General features: G+C 44.8%; 1 protein-coding gene across 3 annotated transcripts in view; it reads left to right on the forward strand.

Annotated features, from left to right (window-relative positions):
• The first annotated feature begins 4275 nt into the window (after nucleotides 1–4275).
• Fsd1l (fibronectin type III and SPRY domain containing 1 like) overlaps nucleotides 4276–15960 on the forward strand; it is a 65743-nt gene continuing 54058 nt past the window's right edge. For all 3 annotated transcript variants that reach the window (XM_026786676.1, XM_013351950.2, XM_013351951.2), the window contains exon 1: nucleotides 4276–4343. In XM_026786676.1, the coding sequence (XP_026642477.1) occupies nucleotides 4329–4343 (15 nt within the window). In that variant the 5' untranslated portion in view covers nucleotides 4276–4328. The remainder of the gene's footprint in view (nucleotides 4344–15960) is intronic.

A 15960-nucleotide genomic window follows, 5' to 3' on the forward strand; every position in this document is an offset into this window, starting at 1 on the left:
AGACACAGCTAATCCCTTGACCGGGATTATTCCATGTAATCCACCCATCACCCAGTGCTGAAGCTGTGAGGCCTGTTTCACAGGTGAAGCAATGGAAGCTTAGAGAGGCTTGTCTCACCGGGCTGGGTTGTAAAAGTGAAACCCTAGGTCACCGGGGAGCGATGGGCGAACATTCGGGCCTTCAACGAAGAGCAGCCCCTGGCTAGTGGTGGGTATCCAAAAAGACAGAGGAGTTGGAGTGGGAACGGGTTCTAAGGCTCCACGACATGAGTGGAGAAATAACTGTGCATGAAGAGCCCTGAAGGCCATGCTGTGTAGAGCAGCAATAATAGCAGCGACCACCAGTTCCAGACCCACTCAGCCAAACGTTTTCCATCCATAGTCTCCTTTAATCCCCACTAAACCCCCAAAGGAAACATGGTCACTATGCTATGCACTAGGAAAAGGAACCTCAGTGAAGACAAGGGCTTGATGATGACTAGAGAGCTGGCAGGCAGCAGGTCAGGATTCAAATGTAGGTAGCTGATAGTCCCTCTGGACACAGCTAGACTGAGCCTCGAAGGGGAAGGTTGTCAAAGACATGGAGATCAAGAAATCCTCACCACCCCCCAGAACTCATGAGGAAGTTCAGGCCTGCACAGAGGGCCTAGCATCTCTCAGAGGACAAAGAACCTAGTTTGGAGTGGGACAGTTTTGCTGGACGTTAGCCATGTCAACCATGAGGCTATCCTGCCTTGGAGTTTCATCAGAAAGCAAGCAGGTCAGCAAAGGCCAGTAAACGTCAATTAAATAACCAGGACGAGATGGGCGTCTTTTCAGAGCCATGAACTCCGGTTTGGAAACAATATATATTATTACTCCTCTGTTGTTCCTCTGTGTGTGTACCATGTGTGTGTGCAACATGTATGTACAGGTACAACATGTACATGTGCGTTTGTGTGCACCTGCCTGTGGACGCCAAAGGTTAATATCAGGCATCCTGCTCCATTGCTCTCCAGTTAAAATTTGAGACAAGCTCAGGTCCTAACTCTGGAGCTTGCTGATAAGGCTAGGCTGAGTGGGCGGCGAGTCCCTGGTACCCTCTTACTCTGCTCCCCAAGGGTTGGGATTACAGACATGCCACCACTCCCAGCGCCTGCCTCACGCATGGGTGGCAAGCATTTTTCACAACTAAATCTTACAAGCCTTTTTACTTTTCAAACTTTTTATTTTTATCATGTATGTGTAAGTGTTTTGCCTACTGTATGCATGTGCACCTCAGTGCCTGGTGCCCGTGGGCATCCGATCACCTAGAACTGACATTCCAGACAGGTGTGAGCTGCCATATGGGTGCTGGGAACTGGACCGAGGTCCTTTGGGAGAACAACTAGTGCTCCTAAGTGCTGAGCCAGCGTTGCAGTTTCCCCTGTCCCTTCCCACCTTTAAAGAGCAATAGACTTCCTCTTCCATCAGTGGTTCACAGATGCCAGTATGCATTAGTGCCATCTGGAGGACTTGCTAAAACGGCTTACGGGACCTGACCCCGGAGTTTCTAAGGATAAGAACCGTGAATGCGCACGTCTAAGAAGTTCTCAGATAATACCGATGCAGGTAGTCCTGGGGTCAAGTTTTAAGGACAACTGCTTTAAAATGAAGCCTACCTTACTTAAAACCTCACCAGATTTGCTATGCAAAGATAATCACACGGAAAAGCCTGGGGTACCAAGTCACAGCAAGTGGGTGAACTTGTAGCCTCACGACCCCAGCATGCGAGGGAAAAGTATTGCAACAACTATGTAGACTGGAGGGCCACAAATCACAGCCCTAAGGAGCTGACCACTGAGAATGAGGTCAGCAAATGGTCCTGGATGAGCTGTACTGAGGAGCCGGACAAGCGGTACCAGAGGTCTGCTGAGGGCAGAAGTCAAATAGGGTAGTTATACTGACGCACTGCTCATCAGAGCATGGGGTCAAATGGGGTACAGCTGTTGTCAAAATCCACAGGCTGCTTGGCTGGCCTGAAGGGAAAGAGCTACAGAAACTAGGGCAAGAAGCCAGAAATGAGCTCCTAAGGTGTGGTTCTGTGACAGTCTGGGAGATCACATTTCAGGGCGACTGTCTCCAGAACCCTCTCTATTCCTCCTTTGGTAGTACCGTCACTCAAAAAGTGCTGAGGGGCTCCCCTGTGGCAGGAGTGAGGTGAGGCTTTGGAGATGAGACCAAACGCTCTTTCCTTCCCTTCATCCTGGGTCCACGGTGTCAATCAAGGGCAGTGGTTTGACCTCTGATGTCCTCCTGTCTGCAGGCTTCATCTCTCGCCCATAGAAAATGACTCAGCTCTAGTGTTCAGAGCGGCCCCTGGAGCTACCAGCACTGGGTTGATGGGCGGATGCCTGGCTTCTGTCACTGCTCTCCAAGTAATGGTGGGTCAGTGTGGATAGTAGCTTCCCTGAATACCAAGAGGGGGCTTCTCAGAAAGACGGATGCCACTCCTCCTTTTAGCTGGCAGGATGTTGTCCGTATGTTCTCCTCGGTCCCAGGCTTCCAGTCATTGTCTACCTGGCCAGAATAAAACCATTTTTTTCCTTTGTGTCTTTTATACCTTTCCTTACATTTCTTTCTGTTCCGTGCAGAAGGGGTCTTTGGACTTCCCCTGCCCTTTTCCAATACAGGTACGGTAAAAAGACATTTGGTCTTAAGAAGTCACAATATAGTTGGAAAGACTCCGGTAGAGACATAATTATAACATCGCAATGTAAGTATGATTCCTCAAAAATGCTAATGCCTCTTCAAGGTCTTGGCTCTTACTGTTCTTCTGACTAGATACGCCTCCTCAGACCATTTTGTAACTCTCACCCAGGTCATTGCGGATTAATGGCAGGAAACTGAACCCTACTTATTCTGAGCCCGTTAACTCCATGCAACTTATTTGTTGACTTTATTTCTTCCATTTGCCTCGTGAAATTTCCTTTGTGAAATGGTTTCGCATGTGTGTGTGCTGTATGTCAGTGTATTCCAATGTGGGGGCACATGAACAGGGACACCTGTGTGTCAGTGTGTTTGTGGTCGCTTGGCTTTTATGTGGGTACCGGTTTCTGGGTATATAAACTCTGATCCTCGCTCTTGCCACTCAAGAGCTTTATCCGCCGATCCATGCCCCTCCCTGATTCTCTTACAGACGTTCTTTTCTAACAGCCTCATGGTTTCTTGTTGTCATTTCCCAGACTGGAGCGAAAGTTCTTTGAGAACCACCGTAGAACTGCTACTTAATACTCGATAATCGTTTCTCCTTTATTCCTTTGGTATGTGGATGCCCGGATGAAATGTTTTTTTCTCGAGTCACCTAAATGGATATGAAGCCTGTCTCTCTGGAGAACCTTTTCAAGCCTCCTGTCTTCATCCCAAGCTTTCTAGAATCTTCATTGCCTGCTCTGGCCGTCCTGACCAGATTGTTGTCTCACTGTCATTTACTTAGGCGCTGTGTCTTGGGCTGTTCTGACACAGTATTTAATCTGCACAGTCCTTGGCAAGGCCCACATTCCTTCCTTCTTTCCTTCCTTTTTTCTTTTTTCTTTTCTCCTCCTCCCCCTCCCCCTCCTCCTCCTCCTCCTCCTTCTCCTCCACCACCAGCACCACCACCACCTCCTTCTTCTTTTTATTTTATCGATGATACAGGATCACGGAGAAAGTCTTGCTCAGGAGGAGCAAGGGCGGCCAGGCCATAAAGTCCATATAGTCTCATGCTCACGTTCTGTAACTTCCTCCTACTCCTTGTTCTGGATCTCTTTCAGGTTTCCATCATTCCCGCTCAAGACCTTTCCCCACATTTCCGCTGCCTCTCATTCCAGCGTACTTCCTTCTGCAGGATACCTGGGCCTGACCAATCCGGACTGCCCCTCCAAGGGCAGATGGAGAGATGCTGTAGGTGCGGGATGCATCCTGAGCAGAGCTAGTTCCTGGGCCCTCCGCACAGGCTTGGCTGCTAGGTGCCCAATGGTTCATTGCAAGGACAGCAGCGATGGCACAGGAAAAGGGATGCCAGGAGGGAGGCAGCTGTAGAAGGAAGGCGCAGGCGGACAGGCAGCGCTTTATCCTCCAAGGGTGAGGGTGGCCCAGCGCGCGCATGCGCATGCGTGGCGCGCCCGCACCCCGCCCTGCCGCGAGCCGCCCTTTCACCCTGGCAACCGCGGCTCGGCAGCGGTGAGCGCGCGGGTTGGGCGCGGACGGGCGGGACCTCTGCGGGACGGGACCGGGCAGGCGGCGGACGAAGGTAGTGGGTCTCAAAGGCTCCTCAGGTTCCTCACTCGGTTCCGGTGACAGGATCGGCCCGGAGGGCTTGGTCCCTCGCCATGGACTCGCAGAAAGTAAGCGGGGAGCCAGGGCGCCCGGCCGGGTGGGTGGGCGGGGCGCGCGGGGTTCGGCGGCGGAGGGCGAGGTCGGGCCTGGGACCTGGGACCCACCCGAGCCGACTCAACCTGACCCGGGAGCCCGCGGGTTGCAGGGGCCTCGCCCGTGACCCAGGCCGACCTCTGTCCAGCACTTGGCTCCGGGCGGGGACTGCGGGGAGGAACCCATGAGCCGCACCGGGGTCCCCGCCGTTCTCTGCGGACGCTAGGCCCTTTTCTTCCCGCAGCCCGCAGCGTGCTCCCAGGGTGGGTCCCTCCTCGGCAGGCGTGTCCTGGCTCTGCCTCGCGTGGGGGCCTCCTCGCCGGCTCCAGAGCTGGTGTCCTTTTGCTTCTCTTGGGCATGGTACCTGCTCTATAGGTCCGGGGACCGAATCTCCTTTGTAACGCTGCCCACTGCCTTGCTCGTGGCTTATTTATAAGCAGATCTCAGTGTTTGCCTGATTGAGGAAAAAGACAGTTGTCAGCTGCCCCACCCTCGTCCGCCAGTTGGTGTAGCTGGTCACAGTTACCTAGTGGTCTTGTGGAATGTTTAACACTTTGAGAACAAGTTAAGGAAAGATCTACAGAGTAGTCTTATTGATTAAGTAAAATACTTGAAGAATATAGCCAGAGTATTGAATACGATTGCAACTGAATGTTTAACGTTTAAATCATAATCCCTGTATAGAAAAGTAAACCACTCTACTCTCTTTGTTAGGTTATAGTGTAATTGAAATATACTCCGGTATAGGGAAGGGAAAAAAAAGTGTTATTAATAATGCAGCAGGGAAAACAAGGGCACCTCTAAGAAGCCATTCTTTTTTTATTTGAATAAAAAGCACAGAAAAGGCTTATAGAACAACTGTGGCATTTTGAACTGGATTCGCCTTCTTGAGGAGTTGCTGGCGATGTGGGGCATGAATAACATGATGCATCAAGCATTTACTATTGCAGTATTTAACAGATGTGCCCGTGATTCCATTGTGTGTGCCTGCCTTGAAACCCATTTGGGTATATATCCAATTATTATCTCCAGAATTATTACTCTGATATCTTTTTAAAGATACTTAGAATATATGACAAATTTTGTATATTTTGAATATGTATAACTTTAAGACATTCTCCGCCGAAGCTTGTAAGACGTCGCAAGGCTTATTAGAGGAAAGGCATGTGGCATTTGAATGGACATTAGCAAAGGTCAACCGGAAGAGCAGGTAACTTGGGAATCCAGAAAGGTGAGGTGCAGGGTACAGTGCGTTTGCTAGCTATGTCTACAGAGCAGGTCACCAATAAGTTTGTTTCGTCATCCGTTCTCTAAAAGTGGGGAAATTGTATAATATTAGAAAAACTGGATGAAATATTCCATTACAAAACAGTATTTTAAAGCTAGTGAATATTTTGTACTAAAATAGTCCACGCATGGTAAAATACTAAAAGTGTTTTGACGTAGATCGTCTGTCAGGAGACACCGAGGAATCAAGAGCTAAAGGTTGTGCCATAAGTGCCTAAGGTTGGAGCCAAGGTGTTCTCATTTTAGACAGCGTATTTGTGCACCCACAGGGCACCAGATGTAGTTTCTCCAGAGGTAAAATTAGCTATTTTTTTTAAATTAGCACTAATGTATCTTATTGAAATAACTCTGGAAATCAACTTTCAATATTGGAAGTATGTTGAATTTGACTGGAGGTATCAAGTAATGTTTCTAACAAGGAGAACTTGTTTTATAGCTCACAGTGGATATCCAGCGTTAATGCTTGTAACTCCTGCTGTCAGCCTGAGCTTCCTAATTCAATGAATTGCTGTAGAATAAGTTGCTTGCCTCCAATAGGAATGAACAAGCTGAATGTTCCTGTCTATTACATAAGACAGTAGTGTCCCTATAGCATGAGATTTAGATGCTATTTCCTGGTAAAGAATGTTCAAATTAAAATGGTAGAAGAGAGGGTACCTCAGTCTGTAGAGGAGGGAGTTGCATGCTGTAATTGGCAAGGAAGGCCTTGGGATGTAGGTTGTGAGTTATTGAGAAGAGCCGCTTCTCTGGTCTACAAGCCGTAAGAACTTGGATAATTTGCCATTAGTCTCCATCTCTTCATCTATAAAATAGAAATAACCACTGACTCTCTAAGAGTTATGAGCCTTGTGTCCGTTTCAAAAAAACCTCCTAACAGTATTATCTGTTAGCGTTTGTTAATCTCTAAGCTTAGCCTCAAAATACCATTTTCCTTTGCAAATTCAGTCTAGACTTTTTTAATTTTTAAGGTGTATTTTCTACTTGTGTATCTTTTAAGAAATTATTTCAGTAGGTGGTGCCAAGAAACGGTTATTAAATACTGACGGCAAGAGGACGAGAGCTGTGACCCAAGCAGTCTTACACTAGAGACTTAACTGGGCATCTTGTAGGAGCTTGCTGCTGGCTGGTCAGCACATGGGTCGGCTTCACCAGCTGCTTTTCTTGTCTGTGGAAACGACTTAGACGGCAGTGTTTTGTTAGCAACAGATGCTCTGTTTGAGTAGAGGAAGAAGACGCAGTTGTTGTGGGTATATAAGGCAGACTGTAGGATACAGAAGCAGTATTATCTCCTAGAAATGAACAGAGGGATCTTGTTTATATTGAGTTTCTGGGACACTTTTGTGAGCAGGATGTGCTATGGATAGGTGGCTTTGTTTGATCCTCAGACCTTTTGAATATGTCCTTAAGTGGTTCTGAGATAAAATCTGGGAGGTTTCTTTACCTGATGAAATGTGCACATCCAGAGAAAACACTGAAACAAATGAGAGTTGTAACCCTTGGATGCCTTTTTGAATTTGGTAGGGCAAATTAAATTTTGGTACAGATCACTGATTCACAGGGTTTCCTGTTTCCAGGAAAGGTGCTTGTTATAGCAGCGAGGATGAAGGGATAAGGACAGAGGAAGGATGTTATCAAGGGAGGCTTTGTCAATTGCTTCTCCAGTTGTTTCTGCTTGTTCTTCCAACTTAGGTCAGAACTCAGAGGTCTCCTTTATACTGCAGGGTAAACCTAGACTGGGGAGCTCTGCATTTGGCTTCCTTATCTGTTTCCTTTTATAGCCTGATACCTGCTGTACAGTTGAGAGATCAACTTCATATCTGCACAGCTATCCAAATGACCCATGTTCTGTAGTTACTTGTTCTCATTTTAAAAAACAAAAATAGTCCTCAAGGAATGTGAAGAATGGAAATTGGGTATTGTTCTGCGTCCAGTCCTGTGTCCGACTCCTTTGAGCTCTCGCAGCACAATCCTCTCACAGTTTGGAGAGCCGCACAGACTGCAAAGGCAGTCTGGATTCACACCGGGTGGGTTTTCTCATAGTCCACATTTTCCCATTACCTCCCTTCAGGACGGAATCGTTGGCTTCTAAATACTGAAACAGCTAAGGTAATTAAAATTTAAAAAGTTAGTCCCTAACAGTTGCTGGAGAGATGACTTGGCAGTTAAGACCACTTCCTGCTTTTGCAGAGGACCAAAATTTGATTCCCAGCACCCGTACCTGGTAACTCACAACCTGTGATTTCAGCTCTGTGGGATCCAACTCCCTCTTCTGGACTCTGGTCACTTGCGTGCATGTGCACACCTCCCCCTATATAATTATATACATAATTAAAAAGAAAATCTTTAAGACAAACGATTCCTAGGAACAAGTCCTGGACAGTAGTCAGTTGTTTGTTTGCTTTAGAGACTTGTCAAGTATAGTGAAGTATTGCTCGTTGATACAGAACAGAAGGCAGAGGAAAGTCTGGCATCTGGTCTGTCTTGCTGCCCCACATAAGACCACTGTACAGCACGAGCATCTCTCCTCTCTTTATTTCTTTTTCTTTCTGGAGGGTGGGATGAGAATCATAACTCTAAAGTAGAGCTGTGGATAGTGAAGTGCAGTGCAAATGAATCCATATGAATGTTCATGATCGCTTTACTCACATATAGGTATCTTTGTGTTTTACTTGAACTGGAGCATTTCTACATATTTGATAATGGGGCAGGCTTTTTTTCTTTTTAAGTTTGAACATAATGCTTCTTTGCAATGCTTGACTGAATGTAAACAGGGTTATTCATGCAGCAAGCACATATTGGATGTTTGCCATAGTGATAGATATCCCACACTGACTGTAGTGGGCCATACTTTGAAGCAGGTGGATTTGTCAGCAGCCCTTGCTGTATTTTCACCCCAGCTATTTTCCCCAGCCCCAACATTCAGATATAATTACTGATGTTTGTTGACTGATAGCGAATTAATTTTGATATGTAATTATTTATTTTTTAAATATAATAATTATGTTTAAAGTGTTAGCATCCTTTGTTAGGTTATAAATACAAATAATACAACTTTATTGCAGGGAATCTTAGCTATAAATAAATGAAAGTAAAATCACCTGTAATCCTATACTTGAAGATAACCACATTCAACATTTAATTTGCTAGTTGCGTTTTTATGCAAATAGAAACTTAAAACACTGTATATCATACTATACATACTGCTTTATAAATTGCCTTTATATTATATCTTGGACATTTTCCAGGTTTTTAGCATTCTACAGCACTTAATAGTGAGTCAGCATAATGCTTCCTTATGAATGTGATTCTTGATTAAATTGATTGCTACCCTTTTGTTGGATATTTATGTTGGTCCCAGAGTTTTAAGGTTATGAATAATACTGAAAGGAACATTCTTGTAACCAAGTCTCTGCCCTACATTCTTAATAAACCACTTGGCATAAAATTGGAGAAATGGAATTACCAATTACTTAAAATTCTTGAGCTATTTTGCCCATTTGCCCTTCAGAAGGTCTGGGTCAGTGTGTATCAGCTGTGTGTTGGCCGTGCTTGAGTGCCTCTATCTCTGTCTCCTTGTGCCTCCCTACCTCTGGTTTGCTTGGTAAACTGTTTTTATGCCAGTAGGGGTCTTGTTACTCAGATGGACATCGGGAGTAGGTAAGCACTGAGTCTTCTCTCAGGGGCCTGGGACCTTGAATGTCCAAGACTTACGTGTGGGTTGAGCTAAGGGACTCAGAGGCTTATAGCTCCAAGCCTTGAGAACTAGAGGTTTATAGCCCCAGCCCTTAGATGCCATCTAGCTGTCTGTACTCAGGTAAGAAGCTTACTGCCTCAGGGCTCTGGTTGCCAGTGGCCTGACCAGTAAAAGCCTGAGTTCTAAGCAGCAGCTAGAGAGAGCAGCAGCATAAACAGCCGTCAGTGCCAGCCATTTTTACAGGTCTAGAGCTTTGGATGTTAGAACCCTTTGTGGCTAGGGCTTTAGCTCTTGAACTACCCATGTCAGGCCCCTAAGCCTTTAAGGCTCAGACTCTTATGCATAAGTGAACAGTGCCCGCAGTCTTGGCCACCACCTTGCCGTTCTGCTTCTCCTGGACATGTGTCATCCTTTATCGTCTGCTTCACTATGCCTCTTCTGTCCCTGCAGCTGTCTGAGCTCATCACTGTCTTCTTGGTGTTGCTGTTGTCTTGGCAGCCACTCCACCTCCATTGCTAGGGCCACTCTTATCTTTCATGTTACTGTCTCAGCCCATTCTACTTAAGAATCATCAGGAAATGAGAAAAATGTGTAATTGCAACACTTGGGGCAGCACAGGAGGATGCTAAACAGTGAGCTGACCAGCTTGGTTGTATAGCTAAGAAGAGGAGGGCTGTAGTATACAAATGAAGAATAGTAGTGTTTATGCCATCATTGCACCAGCTTCCAGTTTCACCAAACACTGCCATCTGTTGAGTTACTGAGGTGGTGTTTGTCTTCCATCTTGAGTGAAAAGAGCTCAAAGGTCATCTTAAGTTTCAGCAAGGCTTGTTATCCTGGCACAAAACTTTCTGAAGCCAGGACAGGTTGTCTGAAGTGGTTGTGGCTTGAGTAAGGCCTCCTGGAGCAGGGTTTCTGGCTTCAGTTGTATTGATGCTGCAGCTCGAGCATTCTCAGAGTAATTGTAAAGTATCCAAAACTGCCAGGCTACAATGAGGGCAGTCTGGCTGGTTGCCAGAGAAGGGATGCCTGGCATAAGGGAAGGCTGTGTACTGCCATTCAAAGACCTGAGCAGCTGTTTAACTCATTGACAGAAAAAAAAAACTTTTTAGGGTATTTACAATAAAGACTTAAAGAAAGCCCAACATAAAACTGCTGTTCTCAACAGCATTTAATAGTGCGTGTACTAACTTAGCCTGTCCCTCGGGGCTCCAGGGAGCATGGTCCATCATCCATCTCTCCTCTAACATCACTGAGTGGAGCAGTGCTCTGCATGGATAGAACCTCTTGGGTCTTTCCAGCACTTCCATGCCCTGCTCACAGATGGGAGACTCCCTCCTCTTCTGACTCCCACCTTACTCGGTTCAGGATAGAAAGGCATGCTCCGTTCTCCTGGTTCTGTTCCTATTTGGTTCACTCCAGACCATATTTACTTTCAGTATTACTCACAGCTGCTCACTGACCTTAACTGTTCAGGATTGTCAGATTCCTGGCCATGTTGGTTCTCTTTTGTTTCCTTCTTGCATCCTTCCTGGACCCGACACTGTTGTTAGAAATACTTGCGATCGCTCTGCTCAACTGTTAGACTTCAGCTTATCTGCTGGATGAGACTTTCTAATTTTCAACTCTCTAATTCCCATGAGGACCAAGGTATGATGTGATAGAAAAGGCACCATTCTGACTGCAGTTAGAGTCCTTGATTCCTTTGCTCTGGTTACTGAATCCTTGTCATTATTTCTTCCAGACCCCCATGGGGACAGCAGCCAATGGTAACTCCCGAGACAATGCCTGGGTTTGAATTGTGACTGTGGGTTGATAGCTGTGTGACCTAAATCAGGTTAACTTCTGAAATTTTACTGCAACCATAAATTGTTGAAAGTACTTATAATGTTTTAAAAAATACTCCTGACATCACTTACTGAATAATAACTTACTTGACTATAGTAGTAGTTGGCCTCCTACATTGTGGGTGCACTTGTGCTCTTCACAGTGAATCCGGTTTTGTAGATCTTCACTGTTGTAAATATGAATGTGGACTTTGTCTCAGAAGTCTCTTGGTCTGAGGAGCCACTGATGGGAAAGCCCATGTGTCAGTATTTCTTAATCATGACACACAGATGATGGTTGGTGACATAAGGTAAAATTGGGTCCTGTTGATTTGAGGTCATTTGTTCTAAAAACGGGAAGTTCATATATCATAATATCAGAGGCTTGTTGCACTGGTCAGGTTTTAGATAAGTAGCCCAAGTTGGCAGTTTTGTTGTTGGTGGTGTTGTTGCTATTGGATGCAGCTAAATTAAGACTCAACATTGGAGTTATCAGATGTTCCTGGACCGCATAAGTTAGAACAATGTCATTTCAAAGTGGTGAGCAACAGCAGCTTAGCTTCCAACTTCAAATTGGCATGCAGAGTGCACTGATTGAATCTGTTCTGTCTCCTGAAAGCCCTGCTCCAGCCCATGACACTGAAGGAGAGGCTTGGTGGGAGGTCCTCAGGTTAACGGAGTTTACCCCAGCCTTATCCAGCTCTCTGTCTGGCCTCCTGCTTTCCTCTGTCCAGCACTTCTGCCTTGATGAAAGTTGCTTTTAGGCTCAAAGCCCTGGCTCTCACCAGTCATGTGTGAAACAGAAAGAACATATCTTCTGTAGGCAATACATGCTGTAACCTGCTCTGATCAGTCCAGGGGTTTTTCTTCTAAATTTGAAGCACAATCGTAGTTGTTTTTGATGCTCTCAGATGTGCCGATTTCCTTCTCATGAACCTCTGATCTTTTCCATATCAGATAGTGCGGTGTAATAGTTGATATTGGCTGCTCTCCTCTGAACTCTGCCTCTGTGGCATGTGAGTCTCTGGACAAGCTATGTGAACTTCTTCATGTCTTGGCTTCTTTGGAAAATGAGGATAATATTAATATTAACCTTATATGATTCTTTCTTGTTTAAAATGTGTGTGGGTATTTTGGTGCATGTGTCTGTACTCTGTGTGCATTCCGGCTACAGACACTTGTGAGCAGTTATATCCTCTGAAAGCAGTCAGTGCTCTTAACCATGGAGCCATTTCTCCAGACCCATTCATAAGAACCTTGAAAAGATTAACTGAATTAAGAAGTAAAAAGTTTTAGGTGACCTTGGCTCCTGACAGTATGACAGTGTTACTGTATCTTTGCCCTGTCTAATTGAGTGTGCCTTTACTCCACAATTCAGCGTGATTGTAAATATAGGTTGTGCTCCCTTGAAGAAAGTGCTTTAGGCTTTGTAGGTCCAGTCTGGGGATGGTGGCAGTTGTGCATGGCCAGGGTATATAAACCCTTTTTCTTTGTTGACTTGCCAGTTGTGCTATTCTAAATTCAGTCAGTTAATTGATAGACTTGATTCTGATGATGTGGTCTTTTGAACTTCTGGTGACTGTGTTGCATGACAAGCACATAGCTAAGCCTGCATATCTCTGGAGGCAGACTCTGTGCTTTGCCATGACCTAGCATAGTGAACATTTTTCAGAGCCTGTCTTCAGACCTGTATCATTTAAAACTTTTACTTATTACTGCATGAAGTATTATAAAAATACAGTTACATAAATAAGCTGCAGATGGTTTATATGGCCTTTTTATCTATTAATGTTTATTATGGTAGCCATAAAATTTGGAAGGTAACAGGAGGCTTGAGATCTGACATGAACCAAGATCCTGGTAGGCACCCTTTCATGCAGATAGACTGCCATAGTGTAGATAACCAGTTTTCATCGTGAGTGCCTTCCTTCACAGGAAGCCTAGGTACTGTCCTGGACACCACAGTGATTATCAGATAACCTCTGTTTAAACTGTACATTGTATATGTCCTAGAATCATAGTTATGAATGTGAGAGCTCCAGGTGAGAAGAGAGTCTTCTGAGAGGAACTCAAAATAGTCTACACAGCTGGGAGGAGATGAAGAAAGTTGTAAATTGTGGCATGGGCCAAGGGAAGATCATGAGGGTTTTATATGTTGTGTTCAGGGTTTTTTTTTTTTCTTTATACAAGAAACAGTGAGATGCCTCTGAAAGATATTGGTGGTATATTGTTATTTTAATTGAAAAATAAAGACTGATTATTGTGAATAGGGACTATATCTGAAGTTGGTTAAAAAGTTTTGTTAGACTGTGGACTTTGCTATAGATTGAGGCATGATGGACTTGTACTAAGATTGTTAGTTACTAGCTAAAACTATTTAGGAATAAAGTGGTAGAACTCTGCGGCTAATTGTAGGTTACAAATCAGGGGAGGAAATAATGATAATTGAAATTTTTGAATTTGTGGCTTGTAGTGTGTCCTTTATGGAGCTAGAACCCTAGAGTGGCCGCAGCGAAGGAAGGTTATGATATGTTCACTTTTGAGGCAGCTAAGTGAAATTTCAAGTAGGATGCGTCTTGAAATGGTCCGGGGCTAAGGAAAGGCCCTAAGAGCTCTGGTCCTGCTGCTCTGCCCAGTGCCTCTCACTTTGGTGGAGGCGTCGGGCTTTGGGCTTCTGCCTCACCTTTGTCTTTTGTGTTCCTGTGGGAAAACTAAGGATGAAATTTGAAGTTCTGGGGAGATCAAGTGGGGCAGTTGAATACATGTTGTTTATATCTGCCCTGGCATGTTGCTATTATGACTAGAAACTTTAAAAACAAACAAGCAAGTGAAACCTCTGCTGATTTGGCACCTATTCGGTCTGCTCTCCCTGAGCGTGTGTTCCAGAGTGGTCACATACTAGCTCTGTTTACTACACCTCTTCCCTGGGCCCTGTCACCTAGAGAAAACTGTTGTCTGACACACACTGAGGCTAAGTTTCCAAAGTCAGCTCACATTGTTATCTTTCGGGGATTTCTAAGGTACATTTTGAAGATGGTTGTAGTTTACCTTAAATATTCTGCTCTGCTGTACTCCAGGTTCTTCTGTGGTTGTGTTGTTTCCATCCTGAGTTTAGCAAGTCCCATTCTTGGAATAGAATGGTTGAAGCCCTGGTGCCTTCATAATTTAGTTCTTAGTACTTCCTGTGGAATGTGTCTCATTTTTTACACTAAGTGAGTCTGTTGACCTGAGTCCTTTGCAGTTGCTCAACTTCTCCATAATGGCGGATTAAAGGGCAAGTTGACTCAGAGGCTGTGGGCCCCTTTTCTCAGCAGTCTGTCCGTAGGGAACTTTCAGGATATTAAATACAGAAGCAGCACTATATCTGCATTAGCTGCCAATGTCACATTCGTTTCTTTTATTGATCTAGGTGTTTGCTGCAGTTTATAATATGTTCGGTAACTCTGTTAGATCCCTTTCCTGTTGCTGTGATAAAAATACCCTGACAAAAGCAGCTGAAGACAGGGTTTATTTAAACCCACAATCTCAGGGTTTACAGGCCATCATGTGGGGAGTCAAGGTGGAAGGAACCGGAAGGAGCTGGCATATGACATAATCACAAGTAGAGAGTGGTGAATTAGTGCATCATATATTCTGATGCTCAGCTTGCTCTCTCTGTACCTGACTCTGCCCAGGAAATGGCACCACCCACACTGGGTAAGTCCCCACCTTAGTCAATACAATCAATGTGACTGTCCATAGACATGCCCACAGGCTAGTCTAACCTAAGACCTTCTTCAGATCCCTTTCCAGGTGATCCTAGATTGTGTCAGTTTGACAATTCAAATGAAGTATCACAGGGCTGGAGAAATGTCTCAGTGGTTAAGAACACTTAATGCTCTTGCAGAGGACTACAATTTGGTCTCTGGCACCCACATGATAGCTTACAGATGTAACTCCAGTTCCAAGGGATTCAACAACCTCTCCTGCCCTTCACAGACATGTGGCTTCTATGGTCAGGCAAAACACTCAAATACATAAAAGTAAATAAATCTTAAACAAGCAAACCAAACCTGTCACAGTGGTTTTGACAGTAAGTGTGATCTTACATTCAAGGGCTCCAGTGCCCTTTAGAGCTGGCTTATCTGGTCTCACTTCTTGGTGTGCCTCATAGCCAAGGCTGCAAAGCTCCTGTCACCTAGTCTGGCCTTAGGTTGTTATAGCATCGCCAGTAAGGTACGGCGACCCCTCTCCTTCCCACTGCACTGGTGTCCAGGTTAAACTGAAATATGAGCCTGAGAGGTTCTGCCTTCAAAAGATAAGACTGTTTTCCAGAAACACTGTACCAGCCTTTAACGGCCGTTCTCCCCAGTGTTTCCTGCCATCTAACACCGCAGTGGAGAACTCCTTTCTCTGAAGGCTGCTGTGGCCCTTTCTGGACCAAGTACAATTTGAAGAGGGTCTTTGATTCTTATTGTGATAATAGCAAGAATTTCAAATGAATTCAGTGGAAATGGAGAAATAAGACTAATTATAATCTAAAGATTCTGTTTTTGGATCTATTGAATGTTATCATTACAAAATATGATCTCTATTTTGTATGATGGGGCTTTGAGTTTGGTAACTCACATGACAGCTGCCTCTGTAGTCTTGTTTTTTTGTCAGCTTCTATTTTTACTCTGATCTCCTAAAACTCCTCTCTAATGAAAAATATTGGTGAGCAGTGTACATTTTACTATTGGTGAGCAGTATACATTTTACATTGGTGAGCAGTGTACATTTTACTATTGGTGAGCAGTGTACATT

This window comes from Microtus ochrogaster, linkage group LG5 (assembly GCF_000317375.1).
Source record: "Microtus ochrogaster isolate Prairie Vole_2 linkage group LG5, MicOch1.0, whole genome shotgun sequence".
In the NCBI taxonomy this organism is placed as follows: Eukaryota; Metazoa; Chordata; class Mammalia; order Rodentia; family Cricetidae; genus Microtus; species Microtus ochrogaster.